Here is a 26,018-nt window from a genome sequence, read left to right as displayed (position 1 = left end):
ACTCACCATGCCTAGTCCACATAGTACTAGAAAAAATACTAAAAGACATGAAACCACAAAAGACCCTGAATAGCCAAAGCAATCCTAAGGAAGAACAACACAGTTCGAGGCATCACACTTCCTGATTTTGAACTATATTACAAAGCTATAGTAATCAAAACAGTATGGTACTAGCATAAAAACATAGACCAATGAAAGAAAATCAAAAGCCCAGAAATAAATCCACACATATATGGTCAACTAGTATCTGACATGGGAGCCAAGACTACTCAATGGAGACAAGATAGTTTCTTCAGTAAGTGGTGCTAGAAAAACTGAATAACCCCATGCAGAAAAGTGAAATTGAACTCCTATCTTACACCACTCACAAAAATTAACTCAAAATGGATTAGACTTAAACATAAGACCTGAAACTGTGAAACATGAAGAAAACAAAGAAAACGCTCCTTTACATTGGTCTTAGCAATGATTTTCTGGATAGGACACCAAAAGCACAAGCAACAAAAGTAGAAGTTAGTAAATGGGACTACATCAAACTAAAAAGCTTCTGCACAGCAACGGGAACTATGAACAAAATGAAAAGGCAACCTATGGAATAGAAGAAAATATCTGCAAAATATATTATGAATAAGAAGCTAATATCCAAAATATATAAACAACTCCATACAATGCAATAGCAAAACAAACAGCTTGATTTAAAAATGGGTAGAGGAACTGTATAGACATTTTTCCAAAGAAGACATACCCATGGCCAACGGGTACATGAAAAGGTGCTTAACATCATTAACCACCAGGGAAATGCAAATCAAAACCACTATAGGATCTTACATCACCCCTGTTAGAAGGCTATCATCAGAAAGACAAGAAATAACAAGTGTTGGTGAGGGTGTGGACAAAAGGAAACCCTTGTGCAATGTTGCTGGAAATGTAAATTGATAGTCTGGGGGTTCCTCAAAAAAGTAAAAACAGAACTACCCTACTACAATCCAGCAATTCCACTTATAGGTATTTATCCAAAGGAAATGAAAACAGGATCTCAAAGAGATGTATGCATCCCCATGTTCATGACAACATTATTCACAACAGCCAAGGAAGTGGGAGGTCATAAGACAGACCTTGCCAAGGGGCGTCAGGAGGCAGACATTTTGGTATCCACTCAACAGCTTCTCCTTCTCCTTCCTCTTTTCTTGTCAGAACGTGCATTCAATGATCCAGGTTAAAAATGAAGGACACTAGTCTTCCCAGCCTCCCCTGAAACCAGAAGTGGCCAGTGACTACGTGCTGGACAATAAGGCAGAAGGGAAATTCTTCAAGTATAAAATGTTTTATATGATTTTTTTTAAAGATGCAAGAAAAACGCCTCAGACCCTTCCTTTCTACTTTAGTTGTATGGGAACATAATGCTTGGAATGACAATAGCCATCCTGCAACCCTAGAGAGTAGGACGCTCCTACACTGAGAATTGCGGAGAAAAAGGTTGGAAAGGGCTTGGGTTCTGATGACTTTCTCGAGTTGCTGGACCAATCTGTAATGGCCTAGCTCTACACCCCTTAGAAAGTGAGGTAATAAATGCTCCCATTATTCAGAGCACTTTTTATTGGACATTCTATGATTTGCAGCTAAAAGCATCCCCACTTACACAGCTGCCAACCACCTGCCTTAGGAATGAGCCCAAGACCCAATTAACAATCTAGCAATAGATACATATAATTACGGCAGGAAGATAGATTCCTTGTATTCGGTACGATTTTCTATATGATGTTCAGAATCACTTTGATTTTCTGTTAGTAGACACAAAAGGGAACAGCATTGATTCCATTAAGCGGCTACTGTGTGCCAAGCACTATACTAGGCACTTTATCTAAAGTGAGTCACCACAGCAACTTCCAGACCAGTCCCCTTTGGCTGGGGAAATAAAATCACATCTGTATTTCCTCAAATCTCATTTGAACAATTTAGCATTTCCTTTCATTACAAATGCAGACCACAAACCACCCAAGTACTTGTGACTTTGCCACCTATAGAAATCACAGCTAGATTCCTATCACACGGCAGTTGTTGAAGACAGCTTGAAATATCATTGACCCTCATCACTCTTTCAAAGGTACCATAATCCTTAGGCTTGCTGCAAAATCTTGTTATTTAACGTGTTAATAAAGAAACACAAATGCTACTGCATCACAATTTTTTAAACGTTTTGGTAACTGAATGTCGATATAACTGGCTTCCTTTGTAATCCTAAGTGTTTGATTTTATGCCCCTAAAAATGATATTCTAAGAGGTATCGATGGCGTCACCAGATTTACAAAGGAGTCCTTGGCACAAAAGGGATTTAGGTCCCCTGAAACTAGTGCCCCTTCCATCTGCTGTCCATGCAGAAAACCCGGTGATCTTTTTTAAAAGTAAGTAAGATGAAGACATGGCCATTTAAACCTGAAACAAGCCCCAGCTCCTGACTGACCTGGCTCTGCAGGATCTGGTTTAAGCTGGCTCAAGGCTCCTACCCGGTTGGGGGCTCTCCCATCCCTCTAGCCCTAGCTCACTCTGCACCCATTACGCAGGCAGCCTTCCATTTCTTTGAAATCTCCAAGCAGATTCCCAACTCGGGGGGCTTCAAACTTGCTGTCTCCTCTGCCTGGAATGCCTGCTCTTAAAGCAGCAGCTTCGTGCTCAGGCTTCAGTGATGAACCAGGACATCACCTCCACAGAGAAGTCTTCCTCGCTACTGTCTGCCAAGCAGCACCCCTCCCCTCCCCTATCCTGCCCCGTCCCCAGGTATTTCCTGTTTACTTCCTTCAGAGCACTTGCCACAACATAATTATATTGACTTCTGTTCACTACTAAGTCCTGGCATCTAGCAAGGGGCCTGGCACATGTAAAAACCTGACATTCATGGAATGAAGGAATAAACGACAGAAGTAAGTGAAAAGGAAGCTATCATTCATCCATTTCACAAGTGAGGAAATTGAGGTTCCGACATGTTAAATTATTTGTCCAAGGTCATCCAGCGGCAAAGTTATTATTTTAACTGTGGTCCCTTTATCCCTCCACCATTTCTTTCTAAATTCCTTTCCCTGCTACATCTTCACCCATCTAGAAAGCAGAATGGACCCAATATAAGTTTTTATGGTGTGATTTCATAGGGCTTCAGTGCCCCATTGCTCAAGGATATCTGCTTAACAAACCATCAAAACTACTTCCCTTGAGTATTTCCAGGAGAGCCAAATTGAACAAAAATATCTTACCTGGTTAGAGTGCCTCTTCCTGTCGCTGTCTCTCTACGTACATTGACACACGTATTTTCTCATCTCTGATTCTTATCAATGCAAACAATAAAATCAGATGGAAGGAAGACAAGTCAAAAAAGGGTAGACTAAGGAAGAAAAAATCTAAACCCCAAATTAAACGCTAGTATGGAGAAGTATATAAGGCACTTTACACCAGCTTATGTGGGCAATTCTGGCCATAGGCTTCCTAATAGCCAGCCTCAAGAGAGAAACATGTCAGTTATGTGACATATTCTGAAGATTAAAAAAATATATAAATTTCCAGGAAGAGCACAACTATTTCTGTACTCTAAGTACTGAGAGAAATTCCCCTTGTGGGTCCTTATAATGAAAGCATGATAGGATAATCAGTATTCTCAACTACAGCCTTATAAAAAAAATATATCCGGCTTCAGAGAATGGTGTCTTATAGCATACATAGCTCAACAGACAGGACTGGTATGCCAAAACCTATGCAGCATGGCATTGCCTTGCTCTTCAAAGCGTGATCCCTGGACCAGCAGCATCACCTGGGAACTTGTGAGAAATGCAGAATCTCAGGCCCAATGCCAGGCCTGCTGAATCAGTCCATATTCTATTGACAAGATCTGCAGGTGATTCCCGTGAACGTTAAGTTTAACAAGCACCAGTCTAAAGGTTAAGCTTGATCTGAGGCAAAATTTCCAAGAAAGTCGTATTCATTTATTCCGGCAACACATATTTACTGAGACCCTGGTGACAGGAAAGAGGTCCTACCAATAGGGCATATTCCTACCAGTATGACACCAAAAGCACCACCATAAAGGAAAATATTGATAAATGGGTTACCATTCAAAATGAGTGGCAAAGCAAGCCATAAACAATATTTGCAATAATCCCAAAAGAAAAGGTGAGAACCTGAATATGTCCCAGGTACCATCTTAATGATGGGCATATAGCAATAAAATAAAAACTCTCTACACATATAGAGCTTACCTTCTAATTGGAAAAGACATAAACAAGTAAAATGGAACAAGTAAAGGGCATCAAGTCAGGGGACAAGGTTGCAGTTTCATAGAGGGTGAACAGGGAAGGCTTCACTGAAGAGGTAGCGACCTATACAAGGTCAAAGAGCTAGCTATAAAAATAGCTAGGGGAAGAGTACTCCAAGCAAAGGGAACAGCGAGTACAAATACCCCGAGACAATAAATGCCTAAAACAGCAAGAAGGCCAGTGTGGTTGAAGCAGAGTGAGCAAAAGTGGAATAGGTATGCAGGGGGGGCCAAATCATGTGGGGCCTTCTCGGCCATATTAAGGCTCTGAGCTCTGAGAAAGATGAGAAATCACTGGAGGAAAGGTAATAGGGCGCCTCTGCAGGATGCTGAGTGGGGAAATGGCATAATGAAGTGCTTTTAAGATTGGTTTCTAAGAGATAAGTGTAATGGCTTGAGAGAATCCAGCTGAGTATATTGCACTAATCCCAGTAAATGGGAATTCATTCATTCATTGATTTATTAGGTGCCAAAGCTGTGCCAAGTAGTGTGGGGAGGATCTAGAGTAGGGTGATAACTGAGGGAATTGCCAGAGGAAAGTGAACATAAATGACATTGGAAGGAAAGAAACCCAGGACACAATAACAGATTATATTTATAGAGAAATGACAGAAGTTGGCAACTCAATTTAATCAACATTTATGGATCATCTACTGAGGGCAAAGCCATATGCTGGCTAGGATGCAGGAGTGGGGATGGCGCAGAAGACTTATTTTCCCCTCATAAGGGCTTCCAGCCAGGCGTGCTTAGCCCCTGCCCTGCACTTTTCAAGCCTGAATTTCTCAGATTACTGCAGCTGAGGCTGGCACTGAGACTGGCTTATTTGCTCAGGTTAAGAGCTGTTTTTTTTGGGGGGGGGGTGGTTTAACCCTCAGAACTTGTTCTGTCTCCTGGGAGTAGGGGCCAAAGCACCTCAAATTGATTAGTATTAAAAGACAGATTTGGTTTGGCAGGAGGGCGGCAGAGAGGTCTTTTTTTTTTTTTTTTTTTGGGAGAGAGGTCTTAATAAATGTCTTTTTGGATCAGTGTTGCAGACTGGCCCTGGGCCACCAGTTTTGGGGCAACGAGTCCTTGAGGTCTGTTTCCACCTGTATGACCTGATGGGTCTCCCACTCTTTGCCACTCCATTCTGGAGAGAAGGCCCCAAGGCACAAAAAGGGAAAGCAGGGGGAAAAAAAAAACCCGAATTTGAAAATTGCCTACCACCAGACAGCAAGGTCTGAGGAGCAGATGCAAATGTAATGCAAATGATATGTAAATAGCCCCGTGGCCTTCTAAAAGGTTTTATACAACTGGAAGGGCCCTTGGGGAACTGCTAGCAGATAACAGTGACTCAGAAGCAGAGTGAACTATTTCAAGACAACTTTGTCACACAGATCTTTGCTGCTGTTCTAGCATAGTGCACAGTCTTTAGTGATGTTTTTCTCACTTGGATCAACCCACCTTCTATAAATAAAAAAAAATCAAGTCTGCCTCTGTTATCTTAGAAGTTATCTAAGTTAATTACACTTTAAAAATACTGTGTACCTTTAATTTTTCTTCAAACGCCTCTTTCACCCAAATAAAGTCATGTTCAATGTGTCACTTCCTCCCTAGAACAATATTTGGCTCCACTGGGTTATGAATGAAAATGCCTCGCTTTCAGTTCTAGTTACTATGATCCTTTGGAGGATTTTTTTTCCCCCTACTCCACAGGAACTGGCACATTCTCTTCTAATAGTCACATGCTGTATTCAAAGTGAATCCAGAAAAAAAAAAAAAAAAAAGCAAACCCATATGTAGTTGTGAAATCCAATTCACTTCAAGGAGCCACTGGAAAGCTATTCATTAAGAAAACCTGCCCTATTCAGAACGCTGTCGTCTAGACAATCCTATCTACGCGTTTTAGAATGAAAAATGCACATTCGATTCCAATGGGGTAAACTTCCGTCTACATTTATGCATTTAAAAGAGGACACCCCCATCAGATAGGCATTTTAAAAGAGCCCTGAGATGAACTGAATAGTAAGCAACCACAGTCAGCACATCAGACCCGCAGCTGGGCAGTAATTCTGGATTACAGACCGAGGCGCGCGCGCCCGCGCGCGCACGCGCGGGGATGGGGGGGCAGTCGCCAAAGCCATTTACCTCCACGTTAGCGATGGAAACAATGATAGTCTAACCAGCCCCCCAAACTTCCAATACTCTTAACATTCGAGGGTGCTTCAGCTTTTTGACAGGAAGGTCAAAGGAAGGGAAATCCCTTTCATTTTCGAGGAGTTTTTTTTTTTTTCTCCCTCACTTGAAAGGGCCTCCAGGAAGCTGTTGGGCAAAGAGGCATCTGGGGAGATGCCACGTTCGGTGTAAAACAAAAACAAAGCGCAAAGACGCGGAATCCCAACAAATGAGAGACTGAAAAAGAGAGGAGGGAAGACGGACAAAAACAAGAGGTGAACCTCTGGAGACTGAGGAAACGACAGCGCCAGACAGAGTAACAAAGAGAAAGAGAAGAGTCGGGGGCGCTGCTCCCGCAGCCGGGAGTCCGGGGAAGGGCCGGGCAGGCGGCGAGCGCCCCCCCGCGGCCGGGGCTGCCTCTTACCTCCTGGGCGAGTTTCTGCTTGAGCACCAGCGCGGCGCACAGGTAGCCCGCGCGGCCCACGAACAGCTCGTCCGAGCCGCACTCTAGGAAGGAGACCGGCGCGCAGACGGCGCACAGAGCCCGGAACTTGCCGAGCGGCTGCACGTAGTCGGACCGGCCCAGGGCGTGGTACACGAGCGTGGCCACGGCGTACACGCCCGCTCCCCCGAGCAAGAAGGCAGCGCGGGTGTCGGCGTCCGGCTCGCCCCACTCCTCGGCGCGGGCGCACGCGTCTATGAGGCGCTTGGCCGAGCGCAGGTAGCGCTCCCGGGCCCCGGCAAAGAGCGGGCTCTGCGAGACGTGGTAGAGCATGTAGGCCACCCCGGCCACGCCGCCGTACAGCCCGCCTTGGCAGCTGCTGGCCGCGGCCGCCGCCCCCCGGGCCTCGGCGCCGCCCCCGAGCGGGGGCAGCTCCTGAAGGATGCGCTCGATGGTGGCGGTGACCAAGGGCGCCACCGCCTCCTCGCACTGGCCCGCCAGCAGACTGCCCTGGTAGTCATCGAAGCGGTTGGCGAAGCAGCGCTTGGTGTCCATGCTGCTGCCCGTGCCCCCCAGTGCTGGGCCGGGGTCCGCTGGAGGGCGCGCCCTGCAGCGCCGCGCACCACCTCTCGCTCTCGGAGGCGCTCGGCTGGCGGTTGATGCGGCGGGGATGGAGCAGGGAGGCTGAGACGGGAGGTGACTAGAGGAGGCGGGCGCGAGGAAGAAGCAGGGAGCGGATTGCCAAGTGGGGCACCGGGCTGCCGCGAAGCTCGCGAGTGGCCCGGGCCGGCGCGGGGGATGCGCGTCGTACGCCCCCCTCCGAGAGGCCGCGCCCTCACCGAACCCGCCCCCTCCTGCGCCGCCGCAGCTCGGCCGCCTCTCCAAGGGGCCGAGGTGATCTCCGGCAGGACCCACTCGGGGCCCGCGCCACTCCTCCCGCTCCGCCCCCGGCTCCTCCCTTCCCGGCGGAAGGCCGGGGACGTGCGGGACACCGATCCGGAAAGCTGAGGCTGGGCACACACACACCTGGCGCTGGAGGTGAAGACCTCGAGTCCCTAGTACACTCAAAGTGTGGTCCTCGAGTCGGCAGATCAGCATCACCTGGGAGCGTGTTAAAAACGCAGCAGCTCAGACTTCGCCCCAAACCTATCGAATCAAATCAGCATATTTAACAAGATCCCCAGGTGATTCACGTGCACATTAAAGGTTGAGAAGCCACTGAACTGGGGGTGGGAGGTGGGAAACTAGGAAAAAACGGAGCGCCCTCCTGAAACTTGTTTTGTCATCTTGGTCACTTTGGAATTCTCATTCTGAATATTTCAGTCCCAAAGGCTGAGGGCTTTGAGTACATCACGTGTCAAGCATGGAATCGGTGGAAGGCCCCATAGGGAAATTTTCTTGGCCTTGGTTGTCGTGTTGCTTTTCTTGGAGTACACAGGAGTAAAAATTCAAAGAACTACATACACCAGGTTAAGGTAAGAGGGTGGGGGGTTCTGTCTTTCTCCTACTCTAGAGACCCCTCCCTCCCATGCATGCATAGTAAGAGCCTAGTAAATATGGTGACGTCATTTACTAGTTAATATAAGGGCAAATGCTGCGTGAGAATTTTCGGCATTTTTACCCTTTTCTGCGGTTCCTTAGTTAACCTCTTTCCTCCCTTCCTTCCTCCTCCTGTTTCTTCCCTTCTGCTTTCCTTCTGCAGGCGTTATTGAGGGTCTCCTATGTGTCCTGGACTCTGGAAATAGATGGATAAACAAAGTAGACACGGTCCTAGACCTCTTGGAGCGTGCAGTCCACTGGGAAAGACAGAAAATGAACAATTACACAAACAAGTTGCCTTTCTTTCATTCAGCTGTTTTAAAATAATTCTTCCATTCCCAAAGTGTTGACAAGTGAAGGCCAAAGAGGTCACCTCTCCCAGGGGTATTTGCATTTTGATAGGGACTGCGAGACACAAAAGAATAAGTGGCTCTTGGAAAAGTTTCTGACACTTGGTGGGGAGAACAAATGCTCCACTTACTTGAAGGGCCAGTTTTGTTTGGAGGCAGTTTTTTCCTCAAAAGTGGTAATTGTCACAATGATTTGGAAGCAGAGATTAAATAGCCTGCCCCTCTGTCGATGCATTCTGGAAAAGGAGCTCTGTTTGCCAGGATTACTGCCAGGACTAACACATCCACAGAGTAGATGCTGTGGCCTCCATCCTCCTATAACACTGCCAAAACAGGTTTATTTTGAATTATAAAAAAGCTAAGTTCACTTTTAGGCAGGGAGCTTGATGGGTTAAGGGTATCAAAGAAGCAACTGGAATAGTTCGCTTCTCCTTGGGCCTTTTTCCTCATGCCTCAATCGTGGTAAACATTAGGAGTGACTTTTGTCCCTTCCAACAAGGAGACCTAAAATGCAAACTTTCACAGGCAGGAATGAAGCTTTATTCCACTTCGTTGCTCCACACCTCCCCCTTGTCATGAATCTAGAGGCAACTCTGTTAATTTTGACTTCGATTATCCTTTCACAAATCCCAGCACGAGGGTAGCACCAGCAGCAATGACAGGGCCTTGTGCTCACAGACTTCAAAAACAAAAAAACCAGTGAGCAGGTCTCAAGAGAAGGCGCTCTGCCCTTTCCCAGTTGTGTCACCCCCTCTGTTGCCCCAAAATGCTGCATAGCAAGCAACCACAAAATTTTGTAGCCTGTAACAATAAGTTTACTGCTCATGCATCTGGGATCTTGGCTGGGCTCATTCATGTGTCTGGGGGTGGGCTGGCTGTTGCTTGGGGAGATTGGTGCAACTGGGCTCTAGTTCACATGTCTCTCATCCTCCAGCCAATCCCAGCATGCCCGCATGGCAGTGGCAGAGAGGTAAGAGCCCAGGTGAAAACGTGCAAGACTTCTTTAGGTCTGGTCTTAAAGCTGACACATTTTTACCTGCCTTAATGTATTGGTAAATCACATGAAAAATGCAGGGTGTCTTTATGGAACTGTAAAGTATATGACAAAGGGTGTGTATACAGGGTGGGGTGAATTATTGGGGCTTCTAGGGGTTTTGGACAGTGATGCCAACAAGTAGAACAGAGGTCACCAGATGGATGTGAAACAGCATGATTTGGGAGAAGCAAGAAGTTAGCGGTATCCAGAAGCCCTCTTAAACTCATAGGACAAATTAACCCTTTTCCCTATAAATGTCTTTCCCGAAGACCCTACCACTTGGTCTGTTGCACAATCACCTGGCAAAACTTCAGTCCAGAGCATCCTTCAGGGTGGAGCTAGCTCTTTAGACCACATGAGGCCTTGCCTCCCATTGCCATTTACTTAATTCACAAGCAGTATTGCTTATTTTAATATCATGACTCCACCAGAATACATTCTCCATGAGGGTAGGGCTTTTTGTTACATTTATTTACTGGTAGGCACCAAGAGCCTAGAATAGTCCCTGGCACATGTATTGGGCATTCAATAAAGGTTTGTGAAATGATGAATGACTTACTATGAGAGCATCACAGCAAGGGAACCTGGAGTGTAGAATGCAGAATAAAGACGTTGTTGAAAGTTTACCCTGACTTGATGAAACCCTCACTGTTTTCTTGGATCCTTTTGCTCTTATGAATGCAAGAATGTAAACATTCTGCAGTTTCCGCTTCCTTTCTTTGTCTCCACAGGCTGGTGACCTATACACTTTACAGTGACGTCACACAATCTGTTTTTACTAACTAACCAGGTGTAGGAGATTTCTTTTTCCAAATACGGCCCTAATGACATCTCCTATGCCACGTGTTCCTCTACAATCGGACACTGACATTCCTCTCATCAGATGGTAGGGTATGTGTCTCCTCTTCTTGAATCCGAGTGCACTTATAACTAACATAACCAGTAGAATGTGAGTGAAATTATACTGCATGGCATCCAAATATTTAAAAAAAAAATGGTGCAGCTTCCATGTTACATGCTGGACCACTCCTAGTTGGAGCCTTGAACCACCTTGTAAGAATCTGACTATGCTGAGGCGGCCATATTGTGAGGAAGTGCAGACAACATGAAGAGGCCACTTACAGGTGCTTGTGTTGACAGCCCAGCTGACAGCATCAGCTGACAGCCATTTGAATGAGCCACCTCGGATATACAGTCCAACTGAGCCCTCAGATGACAGAAGTTCTATGAGAACCACCATCCCAATCCCTTCCAGAATTCCTGACCCACAAAATTATGAGCAAAAGAAAGTAGTTGTTTTAAGCTACTAAGTTTTAGGGTAATTTGTTGTGCAGCAAAGGTAAGTAGAATAGCTTGCTAGCTTCCCATCATCCAATGCCATAAAGTCCCCTATAATCTGTACTGCCCCCTCAACAGGGCAAAAAATAGGAAGAGGAATATTTTGGGGAACTCTGCACAGGGAGACAGGAAGTATGGAGGCACACAGAAAATTGTGTTCCAAAATAATAATTCTAGATGGATTCTTTAGAAGTAGCAATGACCCCACAAAGAAATTTGCAGCCTATACAAAATCTTGCCAAAGGCAGTTATTTTGCCCTTATCTGCAAGATTTGTCCTGATCTTTACAGAATCTCTAGCAGCATTTGCTGACAAGCAGCTCCCAACACATGGTTTCTGTGATCTTGCTGAATTGCCCAGTTCCTAGTTCTTCCTCAGGATTTCCTTATTATGCAGATTATGCAAAACTATGGATGGAAAATAGTTTTAGTGGGTTCATCAAGGAAGCCACATAAAAATTATGCAAAACTATCCAGGAAGAAAATATTAAAGGGTTTCTCTGATGCAAATCATTGCTCTCTCAGGGTGAATATGGGGGAAAAAAAAAAAAAACTCAGTAATTTTATAACTGTCAAACCTCAACACTTAAGGGTTAGTACATTTTATGGGATAAACGATCTTAAAAATACTTTCAGAAAGTTTTCTGAAGTTTTGCTCCAAGGGCTCATCCTAGAAATGGTTTAGTTGACTCAATCAGAGCTATGTCTAGTCCTTATAGTACATTCTCTTTGGAAATGCTGCTCTGGTTTTTTTAGCTTAGTTACCTAAACTTTGGAGACCTCTCCTGCTTCTGCTCTTTTGTCCCCTGAAGACCCTTCTCAAAATAGCAGCCTGAAGAAGTCAGATCCTATCTTCTGATTTATGTCAGTGTTGCACCTGTCCCTCAAGGTAAAATCCAGAGCCCATAGGACAGCCCAAAAGGCCCACTGCCATCTCGCCCTTCTTACTTCTCTAACCCCCCTCTTATTCTTTTTCCCCTTGTTCCTTCAATTCCAGCCACACTGGCTGCCTTGATACTCCTCAGACATGCTAGTCAGAGCCTTAACTTGGAAAATAATCTTTGGGGGCACCTGAGTGGTCACTGGTTAAGCAACTGCCTTCGGTTCAGTCCCAGGATCGAGTCCTGCGTCTGGGCTCCCTGCTCAGCAGGGAGTCTGCTTCTCCCTCTGACCCTCCCTCCTCTCATGCTCTCTCCCTCTCTTTCTCTCACTCATTCTGTCTCTCTTTTCTTTGCAGTTTTCTCTTCCTGGAATACTCTTCAAAAGATATACTTGCCCCTTCACCTCTCAATGAAGTCTTCCATAACTTATTTAAATTATAACCTTCCCCTGCCAACCATTAGTATCTACTCACTATATATTTTTACTGATTTATGTTGTTTCTTGTCTCCTTTTCCTAGGATGTAATCCCCACGAGGACAGACATTTTTGTCTCCATGGTTCCCTGCTTTATCCCAAGCACCTAGATTAATGCCTGGCACACAGTCTTTTCTCAATATATATTTATCAATGTCGGTGATACCCTTCTTACTGTCAAAAACTTCCACCAATCCCTAACTCATGGCTGAGCTTTGTAGTCTACTTTCATGATCAATTTCTTGATAGTGCTTCTCTGTATAAGCAGCCCTAAATATGTGCATTTTTGACATAAGATTTGATTTTCTTTCTTGTCTCTTTTTCTCTATATCCAACATTATCCATTTTAAGCAATTTTTAGCCATTACATGTCAAACATGATTGCCAGCACACAATGTAATGGCAGATTAGAAACTAGGCAAAAGAAGTAAGTAAACTGTCACCCATCACTCTTTCTGAAGGAGGGACAGCCCGGTATGATCAGTCACATTGGCCAAGAACAAGTAATGTACACCCTACCTTACTGGATATGAGAATAATATATGTCAATTATACCTTTGGGTACTATAATGTGTGTGTATGGATGTATGACTCGAATGCACTATAATAAATTACTGCTGTGTGGGGCAAAATACTAAAATAGATATGCTTCTATTTTACACTAATGAATCTGTGTAAAGTTACCTTAAATTGGCAAGTGAAGATGGGGATGTTCCTTTGGTTAGAGTAAATTCTTCAATTTAAAAATGTTAACAGTTTCCTACATGTAGTCATTTTTAAGGTTTTCTCCAATATTCAGGATTAGGAGGGGAAGAGTGATTGAGAATCCCTGTGGTATAGTTCAACAGATGTCAAATAATGACCTAGTAATGAATAATGCATTAATTAATATTCTTTTTGTCTTATGATAAAGCAATATTTCTATTTCTACATCTATAGTTCTCATTGTTGGAAGAAGTTTCAATGTGAGAAATATAAGGTAGAGTTTTTCTCTGATACAATTTGTAGACATTTGCATGAATGCAAAAGATTGGGTAGTAGTTAGAAGATCAGATATGTCTCAAATAATTGATCCTGATTATGACTTTGGAATGCTCATGCTCACACTTTTCCAACTGTCCTCAATATGAAGTGATTTCTCAATATATCTTGGCTCAGCATTCCCATGAGATATAATAAGGAGTGATATCCAGAAAGAACTGACGTCCCAGCCCATAGTCCAAAAGGTAGAAAAATCCATTACCAGATAACCAAAGAAAGCTAACTGCTTTAGGTTGACAAGGATTAACAGAATCATGAAGCTGGAAAGATCCAAGAAATCATCAATTTAATCCTTTCCTTTAACAATGGGGAAATTTAGGCCCATTGCAGTCATACAATAGGGAGTCACTGAATGGTGGGAAAGAAGAGTGATGGGATCATATCTGTGCTTTGGAAAGATCATTTTTCTAGAAAATTGGAGGATATATTTGAGAGGCAGAAGATTTATCAGGATGGTAAGTAGAATCAAGAAATGAGGAAATCTGAGTTAGGTCAGTGGCAGGAAGCATGGAGAGACTTAGAAGGAGTCAGGAGATATTAAGCAGGTAGGATTTACAGGGTTTGATGACTGACTGGATGTGGGAGTAAGAAAGAAAAATCAAAGATTATGGCTGGTTTCTGCTCTGGGCAATTGGGCCAGTGGAGGTGCTGTACACCAAGTCAAAGGATATAGGTGGTAGAATAGGTATGAGAAGAAGGACAATGGCTAATGCAGTTTGAAAACGTTTGAGTATGACTTTCAGTCTTATTATGGGGAAATATATATATGGTGTGTGTGTATATATATAATTTCAGTATTTAAGTCCCAAAGATGCAGTCAAAATTCAGTAAGTGTGATTAAAGGAGGCTGATGGAGGCAAGCTTTGGAAATCGGTTAATATAGTGAGAACATGGGAAAAGGCATGCACCTAGACTTCAGAGCAAAGTCTGTTGTGCTTGTCAACCCAGCTTCTGTTCCTTTCTCCTATCAATAATATCTTGAATTTCCTTGGAGAAACAACCCATAACATGTAATTTGAAGGGAGCTGAACCATTCCTGTGTCCCCAAGGTGAGCATATATCCCAGGCCTGCCCATGGAGAAGCAATTCTGAGAGGTTAGAACCATCGGGAAAGCTGGGATTGCTAAAGTAGGATTAAATCTACAGCTGCTGGTGGCCATCCTGTGAATGCAAGGAGAAAGCAGGTGTAAAGCACAGAGAGGAAAGCAGAACTGAGTCACAGATAAAAAAACATGACCTGATGACATTGTTGGTACACCCACGCCTGGCTTTACCTGAAGAACTGTTCAGTTATGGGACCCAGTACATTCTTTTTTTTTGCTCAAGTGGGTGTCTGTCACTTACAAAGAAAGAGGTCTGGACTAATTTGGGTTTTTGATAAAGTAGTTTGTGGGGGTGCCTGGGTGGTGCAGTCAGTTAAGCGTCTGACCCTTGGTTTTGGTTCAGGTCGTGATCTCAGGGTTGTGATATCGAGCCCCATGGGGCTCCACACCGAGTGCAGAGTTGGCTTATGACTCTCTCCCCCTCTCCCTTTGCCCCTCCCCACTGCTCGTGTGCACTTTCTCTCTCCCTTCCTCCCTCCCTCTCCCCCTAAAATAAATAAATCTTTAAAAAAATAATGTGCTGTGATTTGTTTAGAGAAGATGGGTAGGCAGGGAGGGAAGCAAGAAAAAGGTTTGGAGAGGTTGTAGAAGTCAGGTTTGAGGGGATGAGTAAGACCAAGAGCTGATTGAGAAGAGCTCTTGAGCAATGAGTGAGTGGAGGTGTTGAAATGAGACCTGATGTCAAATTCCTGCTCCACCAAATCTAACTGTGTGACTTTGAGAAAGTTATTTAACTTTCCTTAGCCTCAGTTTTTTCATCTATAAATTGGTAACAATAAGAGAATCTGTCTCATAGGATGGTTAGGATAATGCCTATAAAGGGTTTATCTTGATGTCTCGCTCTGAATAAATGTTAGCATTTGTCCAAAACCATCATTATTCTACATGTAGTTGCTTCAAGAAGTGTATTCCTGTTGCCTGATTACCACCTAACCTCTTGTATCTTCCTCTTTTCCTAAGCTGATTTTCTTTAGAAAAGAGTTGGGGTGGGGGGGGGGCGGTTGTTTGTTTTGCTTATTCTTTCTCAATGATTCCTAAATCAAACACGTTACATTTGCAGGCCTAAAGATTTCTTTCTTTCTTTTTTTTTTTTTTTACCATGACAAATTCAACTTCTAAGGTAGAAAAAGAAATCATGCTGCGTTTTTTCAGCTTTGATGTGATTGCTGGTAATAAAGATTCAAGTTGACAAATTTTGTTGCTGATGCATAAGACAGAATAAAATTAATCTTTTTCAAGGCTGTCTGGTTCTGCAGTGCTAAGAGTAGGCAGGAAAGTAAAAACATGTGACATAAAGCCATGTAGGTGAGCAGATCTGCAAAGGAGGATAAGCAGGCACTAAATGAGGGGGATGTTTGACTCAGTGGTTTTCAATCTTTTAAGTACAATGGAAACTTTCCACAATTTCTCCTTACTTTACCAAACTCTCACAACTTTGAAAAAAAAAAACAAAACCCAACCCTGCAAGATGTCTTTGGTTGCTGTGGTTATTTGAACTGCTTCTGAAAGGATTGACAGAGAAATTAGTTTATTATTGGCTAGGAGTTGTATAGCACAAACTTAGTTTAAAAAGAAAAAAAGTATATTCAGTCTCTATATTTTCTCTTTCAATTAAGATGTTCCAGAAAGTTGTCAGTATTATCTATTTAACATGCAGGCAATTAGAACTTCACTTAACTGAATCTCCAGGTCACCACTACTCAGTAAAATTGATTTTTATTCAGATAGTGACATTTAACCTCTTTTTTGTCAAGGGCATTATACGTTTGGATTTTGAGTTTTGCATGGTACATACAAAATTGGAATTCAGATATAGAGGAATAGTGGATTCAGAAGAGATAAGTAGGTAAGTATATATAAATGATGAGTGCAAAAGCATCCAAAAGACTGGCCTTCTATAAAAGGGAGCCTGGAAATAAGTCAATGGAATAGAACATCATGACAGTCTATTTGGAACCTATTAAGGTTCCTGCTGCCAGATAAATGTCAAGAAAAAGCAGAGATATTTATCTAGTCTCAATATTTATTTTTAAATCTGAGGTCTATTATCTCTTATAATGGCTTTATTTTATTTACCAAATGGTTAAATATAAATAAAATGAAGCCATTTATTTAGTACAAGCTCACTCTGGTTTGTGATGCAGACTAAGTATCTAGACCAAAAAAAAAAAAAAAAGATCTGGAGTATGAGATTGGCTAAGGGATTAACATCTGGATATCTATCCTATTCTTCCTAATTAACCAAAACAGCATGAGAGCCATTGTTTTCCTATGGGTAAAAACAAAAAGAAGATTTGCTTTCCTGAGAACTACACTTTTATGTATTTTCATTATTCTTCTAAACTTCTTCCTTTTCATAAAATATTTGGGAGAAGAAAAATGCCTTGAATCTTAGATTTATATCATCCTATATAAAGTTTTAAGACTTCATATAATATTACCTACCACCTAAAGCAGGCATCTATCTGCATCCATTAGGATTAGATTTAGCTGCTTAAAAAGAAAAATATATTAAAAATTAAGCACAACAATTTCTCTCACCTATTAAAAAAAAGTCAAAGGTACAGAGAGTGATGTCAGCAAGATGCCAGAATAGAAGCCCCAGACCTTCCTTCTTCCCAGGGAAATAGATTCCACAACAATATATGAACCAATTCCCTCTGTGAGAAATCTGAAGGCCAGTGAAGAGGTTTCTGCACCCGAGGCCAAGCATGAAACCAATCACACTGAAGTCCATAGGAACATTTGTGGTACTTTCTTGCCATAGCCCCTCTCCCTGGCACAGTGCCATGTAATCTGGAATAAACTCCTAGATCCTGGCTTTAACCTAGGAAGGGAAAGTGAAGACTAAGCCAAATATCCAATGTTCTGACTTTTAGGATGCTGCCCAAGTGACTGGCTTCTGCTTCACCTGTCTTGGAGCACTGATGGGACCCGGCATAGTCTAGGTGCCTGGAAGTTGCTGAGAACAAAAAAGAGCTGTACAGCATGCTAGAGCTCTAGGGGAACCACAGTACAATAGACAGAGGTGATATAACTCAGCAGCCTCTCTTTTAGTGGGGGAAGAGGAGACTGGAACATGTCTCCACCATTCTGGATTTTCAGGGGGCTTCCTGAGGGACTGGCTTTTATCTTGCCTATCTCAGAGTGTGGATGGGACCAGCATACTCCAGATGCTGCAGGGCCACCATGAACAAAAAAGAGCTGTGTGACATGCTGCTGTTCCAGAAGGCCCATGGCACAGCAGACAAAGGCTGATATAGTTTGGTGGCCTCTCCCTCCAAGGGAGGGGAGTGGAGTATGCATCTGACATTCTGGCTTTTGAGGAGGGCTGCTTGAGGGACTAGTTTCTGTCTCACTGGTCTCAGAAAAGACACAGGAACTGGCATACTCTAGATGCCTGGGGGCTACAGAGAACAAAGAGCTGGGCAACATGCTGCTGCTTCAGAGGACCTACAGTATAACAGACACACACCAGAGGGAGCAAGAGATTACAAACTCCTGAAAAAAAAAAAATCCAACAAATCTCTCTAACTAGGAATCTACAGGTACAAGGCCAAAGAACACACATTTACAAGAAAAGACTTGAAAGGCCCCCAGATCTCTAGCTAAGCTGATTGGGGAAGATATTTCCTTGTATGAAGTCAGTCTGTAAGGACTGGGAGAGTTGACTGTTTTTTCAAATGTGCAAATACCAACACAAAGTTACAAGAAACATAAACAAGGAAAAATGACCCAATCAAAGGAATAAAGTAAATCTCCAGGAACTGACCCTAAAGAAACAAAGGTATATGAATTACATGGCAAAGCATTCATAAAGAGGCTCAAGGATCTTGGGAAAATTATGAATGATCAAAGTGAGAATTTCAACAAAGAGATAGAAAATATGAAAAAGAAGTCAACAGAAATTTTAGATCTGAAGAATGCAATAACTGAATTGAGATGTTCCTTAGATTCAACATCAGACATGAACAAACATATGAAAGAACTTGCAAACTTGAAGCAAAGGTCATTTGAAATTATCCAAATGAGCAAAAAGAAAAGGGATAGAAAAAGAGTAAAGAAAACCTAAAGAAATTATGGGATATCAAAAGACCAATCTGTGCTTTATTAGGGTCCCAGGAGGAGAAGAGAGAGAAAAGGGCTGAAAGCTTATTTCAAGATATAGTGACTGAAAACTTCACAAATCTGGGGAAGAAAATGAACTTCCAGATTCAAGAAGCCCAACAGATGCCAAATAAGATGGAACTAAAGAATTTCAAACTGAGACACATTATAATGAAGTTATCAAAAGTCAAAGGCAAAGTTTTGAAAGCAGCAAGAGAAAAGTGACTCATCACATACAAGGGAACCCTATAAGAATATTAGTGGATTTCTCAGCAGAAACCTTGCAGGCCAAAAGGGAGTGCAATGATATGTTCAAAGTCTTAGAAGAATAAACTGCCAAACGAGAATACTGTATCCAGCAAAATATTCCTTTTTGCCACACAATCATTTAAAATTAAACAAATTTTCCAGATAAAAGCTGAGAGAGCTCATTACCAGTAGAATTGCCTTACAAGAAATATTAAAGGGAGACCTTCCTGTTGAAATGAAAAGATGCTAAACAGTAACATAAAAGCATAGGAAAATAAGCTCACTGTTAAAGGTAAATATATAAACAAGTATGGAATAGTGTAATACTAAAGTGGCTATGTGTGAATCACTTTTAATTCTGGTATAAAAGTTAAAAACCGAAGTATAAAAAATAACTATAAAATATATTAATGGATATGCAAAATAAAGTGTAATTTGTTACATCAATAACAAAGTGTTGGGGGGGTGAAGTAAGAGTATAAAGTTGTATTTTGTTTGAAGTTGAGTTGCTATCATCTTATAGTAGATTGTTAGAAGGAGTTCTTTGTAAGCCCCATGGTAACCACAAAGAAAATACCTTTAGGAGATACACAAAAGAATATGAGAAATGAGTCAAAGCATGCTACCATAGAAAGAAGTCAATGAAACACAAATAAAGAGAACAAGAGAGAGACAAAACAAGTCAGAATATAGTTTCCTAAATGGCAATAAGTTATTGCCTATCAATAATTACGGGGCACCTGGGTGGCTCAGTTGTTAAGCATCTGCCTTCAGCTCAGGTCATGATCCCAGGGTCCTGGGATCAAGCCCCGCATCGGGCTCTCTGCTCCACGGGAAGCCTGCTTCTCCCTCTCCCACTCTCCCTGCTTGTGTTCCCTCTCTCGCTGTGTCTTTCTCTGTCAAATAAATAAATAAAATCTTTAAAAAAAAGTAATTGGATTAAAGTCTTCAATCAAAAAAACAGTGACTGAATGGATTTTTTAAGGATTCAATTACATGGTGTCTACAAGACTCATTTTAGATTTAAGGACACAGGCTGAAAGTGAAAAGATGGAGAAAGATATTTCATGCAAATGGTAATCAAAAGAGAGCAGGGGTGGCCATACTTATACCAGACAACATAGACTTCAAGTAAAATATTGTCACGAGAAACAAAGAACAATATATAATGATAAAATGGCCAATTCACCAGGAAGATATAGCAATTATATATGCATCCAAGAAGAAAGGACATAAATATATAAGCAAACATTGACAGAAATGAAGGGAGAAACTGACAGCAACACAATAATAATAGATTTCAGTATCTCATTTTCAATAATGGATAGAACATCCAGGGAGAATATCAATAAGAAACACAGGACTGACAACGTTATAGACAAAATGGACCTAACAGACATATATAGAACATTCCACCCAACAGCAACAGAATAAACATTGTTCTCAAACACAGATGGAACAATCTCCAAGATAGGTCATATGTTGGTCACAAAACAAGTCTTAACAAATTTAAGAAAATTGAAATAATTCCAAGTATCTTTTCTAAGCACAATGGAATGAAATTAGAAATCAGTAGCTTAAGGAAAACTGGAAAATTCACAAATATGTGGAAATTAAACAACACACTCTTGAACAAACAATAGCTCAAAGAAGAAAACAAAATATAAATTAGCAAGTATTATGAGACAAATGAAAATAAAAGCATAAAACATTAAAACTATGGAATACAACAAAAGCAGTACAAATAGGGAAGCTTAAAGCAAAAAATGCTCACATTAAAAAGGATCAATCTCAAATAAAAGCCCTAACTTAAACCTCAAGGAACTAGAGAAAGAAAAACAAACTAAGCCCAAGGATATCAGAAAGAAGGAAATGATAAAGATTAAAGCAGGTATAAATGAAATAGTGAATAGAAAAAGAATAGAAAAAACAACAAAAGAGTTGGTTTTTTTAAGAGGAAAACTAAATTAGCGAACCTTTAGATTAAGAAGGAGGACTCAAATCAGGAATGAAAGAGAAGACATTACAGCTGATGCCACAGAAATAAAATGGTTTATGAGACTTCTAAGAACAAGTATATGCCAAGAAATTGGATAACCTGGAAGAAATAGATAAATTTCTAGAAACATACAGCCTATCAAAATGGAATTATAAAGAAATAGAAAATCTGAATAGGTCTACAACTAGTAAGGAAATTGAATCAGTAATCAAAAACCTCCAAAGAAAATCCCAGGACCAGATGGCTTCATGGGTGAATTCTGCCAAACATTTAAAGAACAAATGATGCCAATCTTTCTCAAACTCCTTAAAAAACTTGAAGAGGTGAAAATATTTCCAAACTCATTTTATGAGGCCAGCATTACCCTGAAAACAAAGCCAGAAAAAGCCACTACCAGAGAAGAAAAATAGATGAACCAGTGAGCATAGATGCAAAATTTCTCAAAACAAACTAGCAACTGAATTCAACATTGCATTAAAAAGATTATACACCTTGATCAAGTGGGATTTAGCCCTGAGATGCAAGGATGGTTCAACATACCCAAATCAATAATATGATACACCTGGTTAACAGAATAAAGGATAAAAATTCCATGATTATCTGAATATTTGAAGAAAAAGCATTTTACAGAATGCAGCACCTTTTCATGATAGAAGGAACTCTCAACAAACTAGGTGTAGAAGAAATTTACCTCAACATATTAAAGGCTATATATAAAAAGACTGCAGCAAATATTATACTCAATAGTGAACAGTTGAAATCTTTTCCTTTAATATCAAGATAAGGCAAGAATGCCCATTCTTGCCACTTCTATTCAACATTGTATTGGAAGTCCTAGCCAAAACAATTAGACAAGAAAAAGAAATAAAAGGTATCCAAAAAAAAAAAAAAAAGTATCCAAATCAGAAAAAAAAAAAGGTAAAATTATCTCTGTTCACAAATAACATGATTTTACATGTAAAAACCCTGAAGTTTCCACAAAAAACCCCCTTAGAACTAATAAATGACTTAAGTAAAGTTGTAGAATAAAAATCAATGTACAAAAATTAGTTGCATTTCTATACACTAACAGTGAACAATCCAAAAGGGAAATGAAGAAAACATCCATATTTACAATAGCAGCAAAATAATAAAATACATAGGAAGAAACTTACCCAAGAAGGCAAAAGATTTGTACACTGAAAACTACAAAACACTGCTGAAAGAAATTAAAGAAGACACAAATAGATGGAAAGACATCCCATGTTCATGGATCAGAAGACAATTATTGTTAAAATGCCCATAGTACCCAAAGTGACCTACAGATTTAATGAAATCCCATCAAATGCCAATGGCATTTTTTACAGAAATAGAAAAAGTAATCCTGAAGTTCATATGGAACCACAAAGGGCCCTGAATAGCCAAAACAATCTTCAGAAAGAAGAACAAAGTTAGAGGTCTCACACTTACTGATTTCAAAACATATCACAAGACTAGAGTAATAAAAATAATAAATATGGTCTGGCATAAAGGCAGACATATACGCCAATAGAGAGCTCAGAAATAAATGCACGCATATATAGTAAAATGATCTTTGACAAGGGTGCCAAGAATATACAATGGGGAAATGATCATCTCTTCAATAAATGGTCTCGGGAAAACTGAATATCCACATGTAAAAGAATGAAATTTGACCCTTGTCTTGCAAAACACACAAAAATCAACTCAAAATGGATTAAAGACTTAAATGTAAGTCCTGCAAGTATAAGCAAACCTAGGAGAAAAACCTTCTGACGTTGGATTTGGCAATGATTTCTTGAATATGACACCCAAGCACTAGCAACAAAAGCTTTGGGACTACATCAAACTAAAAAGTTTCTGTGCAGCAAAGGAAACAATCAAACAAAAAACAGAATGGAAAGATGACCTATGGATTGGGAGAAAATACTTGCAAACCCTGTGTCAGATAATGGGTTAATATTCAAAATTCATAAAGAACATTTTCAACTCAATAGCAAAAACAAAACACCTGATTTAAAAATGGGCAAAGGACTTGAATAGACATTTCTCGAAAGAAGACATACAAATGGCCAACAGGTATATAAAAAGATGCTCAACATTACAAATAATCAGGGAAATGTAAATTAAAACCACAATGAGATATTACCTCACACCTCTTAGGATGGCCATGATTCAAAACACAAAAAATAACAAGCATGGAGAAATTGGAGCCCTTGCACACTCCTGATGGGAATGCAAAATGGTGCCACTGCTGTGAAGAACAATATGGCATTTCTCAAAAAATTAAAAATAGACTGCCATATGATCCAGGAATCCCACTTCTGGGTATTTATCCAAAAGAATTGAAATTAGGATCTCAATGAGATATTTGTACTTTAACATTCATTGCAGCATTATTCACAATAGCCAGGAGGTGGAAACAACCTAAATGTGCTCCCATGGATGAATGGATAAAGCAAATGTCATATATAAATACAGTGGAATATTATTCAGCCATAAAAAATAAGTAAATCCTGTCATATGCTACAGTATGAACGAACCTTGAAGAAATCATGCTAAGTGAAATAAGCCAGTCACAGAAGCACAAATACTATATGATTCCACTTATGTGAGGTATCTGAAGTAGTCAAACTCATTGAAGCAGAAAGTAGATGGTGACTGCTAGGGGCTCAACTGGGGGGGGGGGATGGGAGATGTTGTTCAGTTGGTATAGTTTCAGTCATGAAAGATGGAAGTATTCTAGAGATCTGTTATACAACATTGTGCTTATAGTTAACAGTATTGTACCATACACTTAAAAGTTAAAAGAGTAGGTCTCATGTTACATGTTTTTTTTACCATAATAGAAAAAGCCCAGGGCATGGAGGCAGGACTGATAAGATAACATCACAGTGACACCAAGGACCTGGGCTGCTTTTGTCTTTCTGCTCTACTATATTTAAGTACATGGCTTCCGTTCTCTGAGACACTTCACAGCTGAAGATGGCTGCTGCAGTTCCAGCCACAAAGTCTAAATTCCAGGCTTGCAGCAAGGAAATGAATTGAGGGAGGACAAAAGGTTGTTCTTCTACACTGAGTTAGCCCTTTGAAAGTGCCCTCTTTGAAATCCCACAAAATATTTCTGCTTCCTTCTAATTGTCAGTCATATTGCCCTAATTTAAGGATGACTGGAACAGTCTTTTATTTATTTATTTTTTTTAAAGATTTTATTTATTTATTTGACAGAGACACAGCAAGAGAGGGAACACAAGCAGGGGGAGTGGGAGAGGGAGAAGCAGGCTCCACGCAGAGCAGGGAGCCCGATGTGGGACTCGATCCCAGGACCCTGGGATCATGACCTGAGCTGAAGGCAGTCGCTTAACCGACTGAGCCACCCAGGCGCCCTGGAACAGTCTTTTAGTTAGATGTATTGCTACTCTACATAAAACTACGATTTTATTACTAAGGAGTAAATGGAGAAAGGATGCTATTGTAGGCTCCACATATACCCATACTTCAAAATATATTAGTCTCTGCCAGGAGCTATGATTCTCTGGCTTTTTTACAAGATTTCCCTGGAAATGCAGCCTTATTGTGAGTCTAGAGTTAGGCCAAGAGAGGAATTTGCATCTGTTAAAATATCCTTGTCAGTAATGAATAGGTTCCAATTATCCCAACTTTATCTCCTAGAAAAAATCTAGCAACAGATCAATAGGGAAGAGCTGGGTGGGTGGTGCATGTGGGGTTTGGACTAGATAGTATTCCTGGAAAAAGTGATGCTTTCATCTCAGGATACACAGTGCTAAAGGAAATGGATGATTCTTCAGACTAAAGTTTGCCAATTCCCTCAATTATTATTCTTAAAAATTGGTTTTCAAATGCTTCTGGTTCTCCTAGGAATTCTAGTTGTCAATAATCCTCTTAAAAACCAACCCCTCAAAGCAAACTAAATGTGGTCTGTGGAGGGTGTTGCCAGTTGTCTTGGCTGCACACTGGTTGAATTCCTTCCTCTGAGGAATTCACACTTTGTGAGTTTTAGTGAGAGGCAAAATCTACCTCCTCCTGTAGAATTAAAAATACCGTATTCAGATTTTCCCCAGCATTCCTTGCACTGAGAATGTGAGTATATAAGTACATTCTGCTAATCAGATACTTTTCTCAGTGAATTCAGTCTTTGATTTGAAGCCAATAATGCACAAAAATCTGTGGCTATGAGATTCATCTCAGGTGGGAAGTACAGTTGCATCAAGACAGAGTTCCCAGGGCAGCAGAGACAGGGTTCTGGTAGCAGCATATAATGTCCAATACCATGGTAGTTGTGGCACAAACTTTAGTATCCACTGTACAGTGATGGTGGCAGCTGAATCCTCAATAGGCTATTCTGTGGGGTCATTTAGGTCAATGTCTCTGGCCCTTAGTCTCTGTGTGCAGCTTTCCACCCTTCCCAGAGTTTCTATGAGCTGCCCAATTTCCTGTTAATAAATCACTTCTCTATTCAAATCAGCCAGAGTTGTTTTTAGCCTGGCATAACCTTCAATCTCTGTTAAGTGTCCAGAGTTTCTTTTCTTCTGATCTTTCTTATTCTAAACTTTTCAATTTGAAAATAATTTTCCTCAGTGGAAAAATAATAGAAACATCATAGAAGTGGAATAGTTTCGGCTTTCCTTCTATCATCTGTTATGATCCAACTGATACTCCTATAATTTCATGTATCTTCTTGTTGAGAAAATAATTTTTAAAAAAGGATCATGTCTTCTTTTTTACATTTACATAATGAGCCTAAACAGTCTGTCTTCCTAATGCCATTTTTTTTAAAGATTTTATTTATTTATTTGAGAGAGAGAATGAGAGAGAGAGAGAGAGCACATGAGACAGGGGAGGGTCAGAGGGAGAAGCAGACTCTCCGCCGAGCAGGGAGCCCGATGCGGGACTCGATCCCAGGACTCCAGGATCATGACCTGAGCCGAAGGCAGTCGCTTAACCAACTGAGCCACCCAGGCGCCCCTCCTAATGCCATTCTTAGGGCTTC

At 41.2% G+C, this 26,018-nt stretch overlaps 2 protein-coding genes across 2 annotated transcripts in view; both read right to left on the bottom strand.

Moving 5' to 3' along the window:
* Positions 1–3,318, bottom strand: part of LANCL3 (LanC like 3) — an 87,844-nt gene extending 84,526 nt beyond the window's left edge. The window contains exon 1 of the mRNA XM_035002940.1: positions 3,246–3,318. The gene's annotated coding sequence lies outside the window, so the exon portion shown is untranslated. The remainder of the gene's footprint in view (positions 1–3,245) is intronic.
* Positions 1–7,448, bottom strand: part of LOC118008607 (lanC-like protein 3) — a 30,178-nt gene extending 22,730 nt beyond the window's left edge. The window contains exon 1 of the mRNA XM_035002208.1: positions 6,876–7,448. Coding sequence (XP_034858099.1) covers positions 6,876–7,448 — 573 coding nt within the window. The remainder of the gene's footprint in view (positions 1–6,875) is intronic.
* Between the last annotated feature and the right edge of the window lie 18,570 nt (positions 7,449–26,018).

Source organism: Mirounga leonina, unplaced genomic scaffold, assembly GCF_011800145.1.
Source record: "Mirounga leonina isolate KUSES-001 unplaced genomic scaffold, KU_Mleo_1.0 Mir_101609, whole genome shotgun sequence".
In the NCBI taxonomy this organism is placed as follows: Eukaryota; Metazoa; Chordata; class Mammalia; order Carnivora; family Phocidae; genus Mirounga; species Mirounga leonina.
The sequence above is the reverse complement of the archived record's forward strand: the minus strand, read 5'-3'. Positions and strand labels throughout refer to the sequence as shown.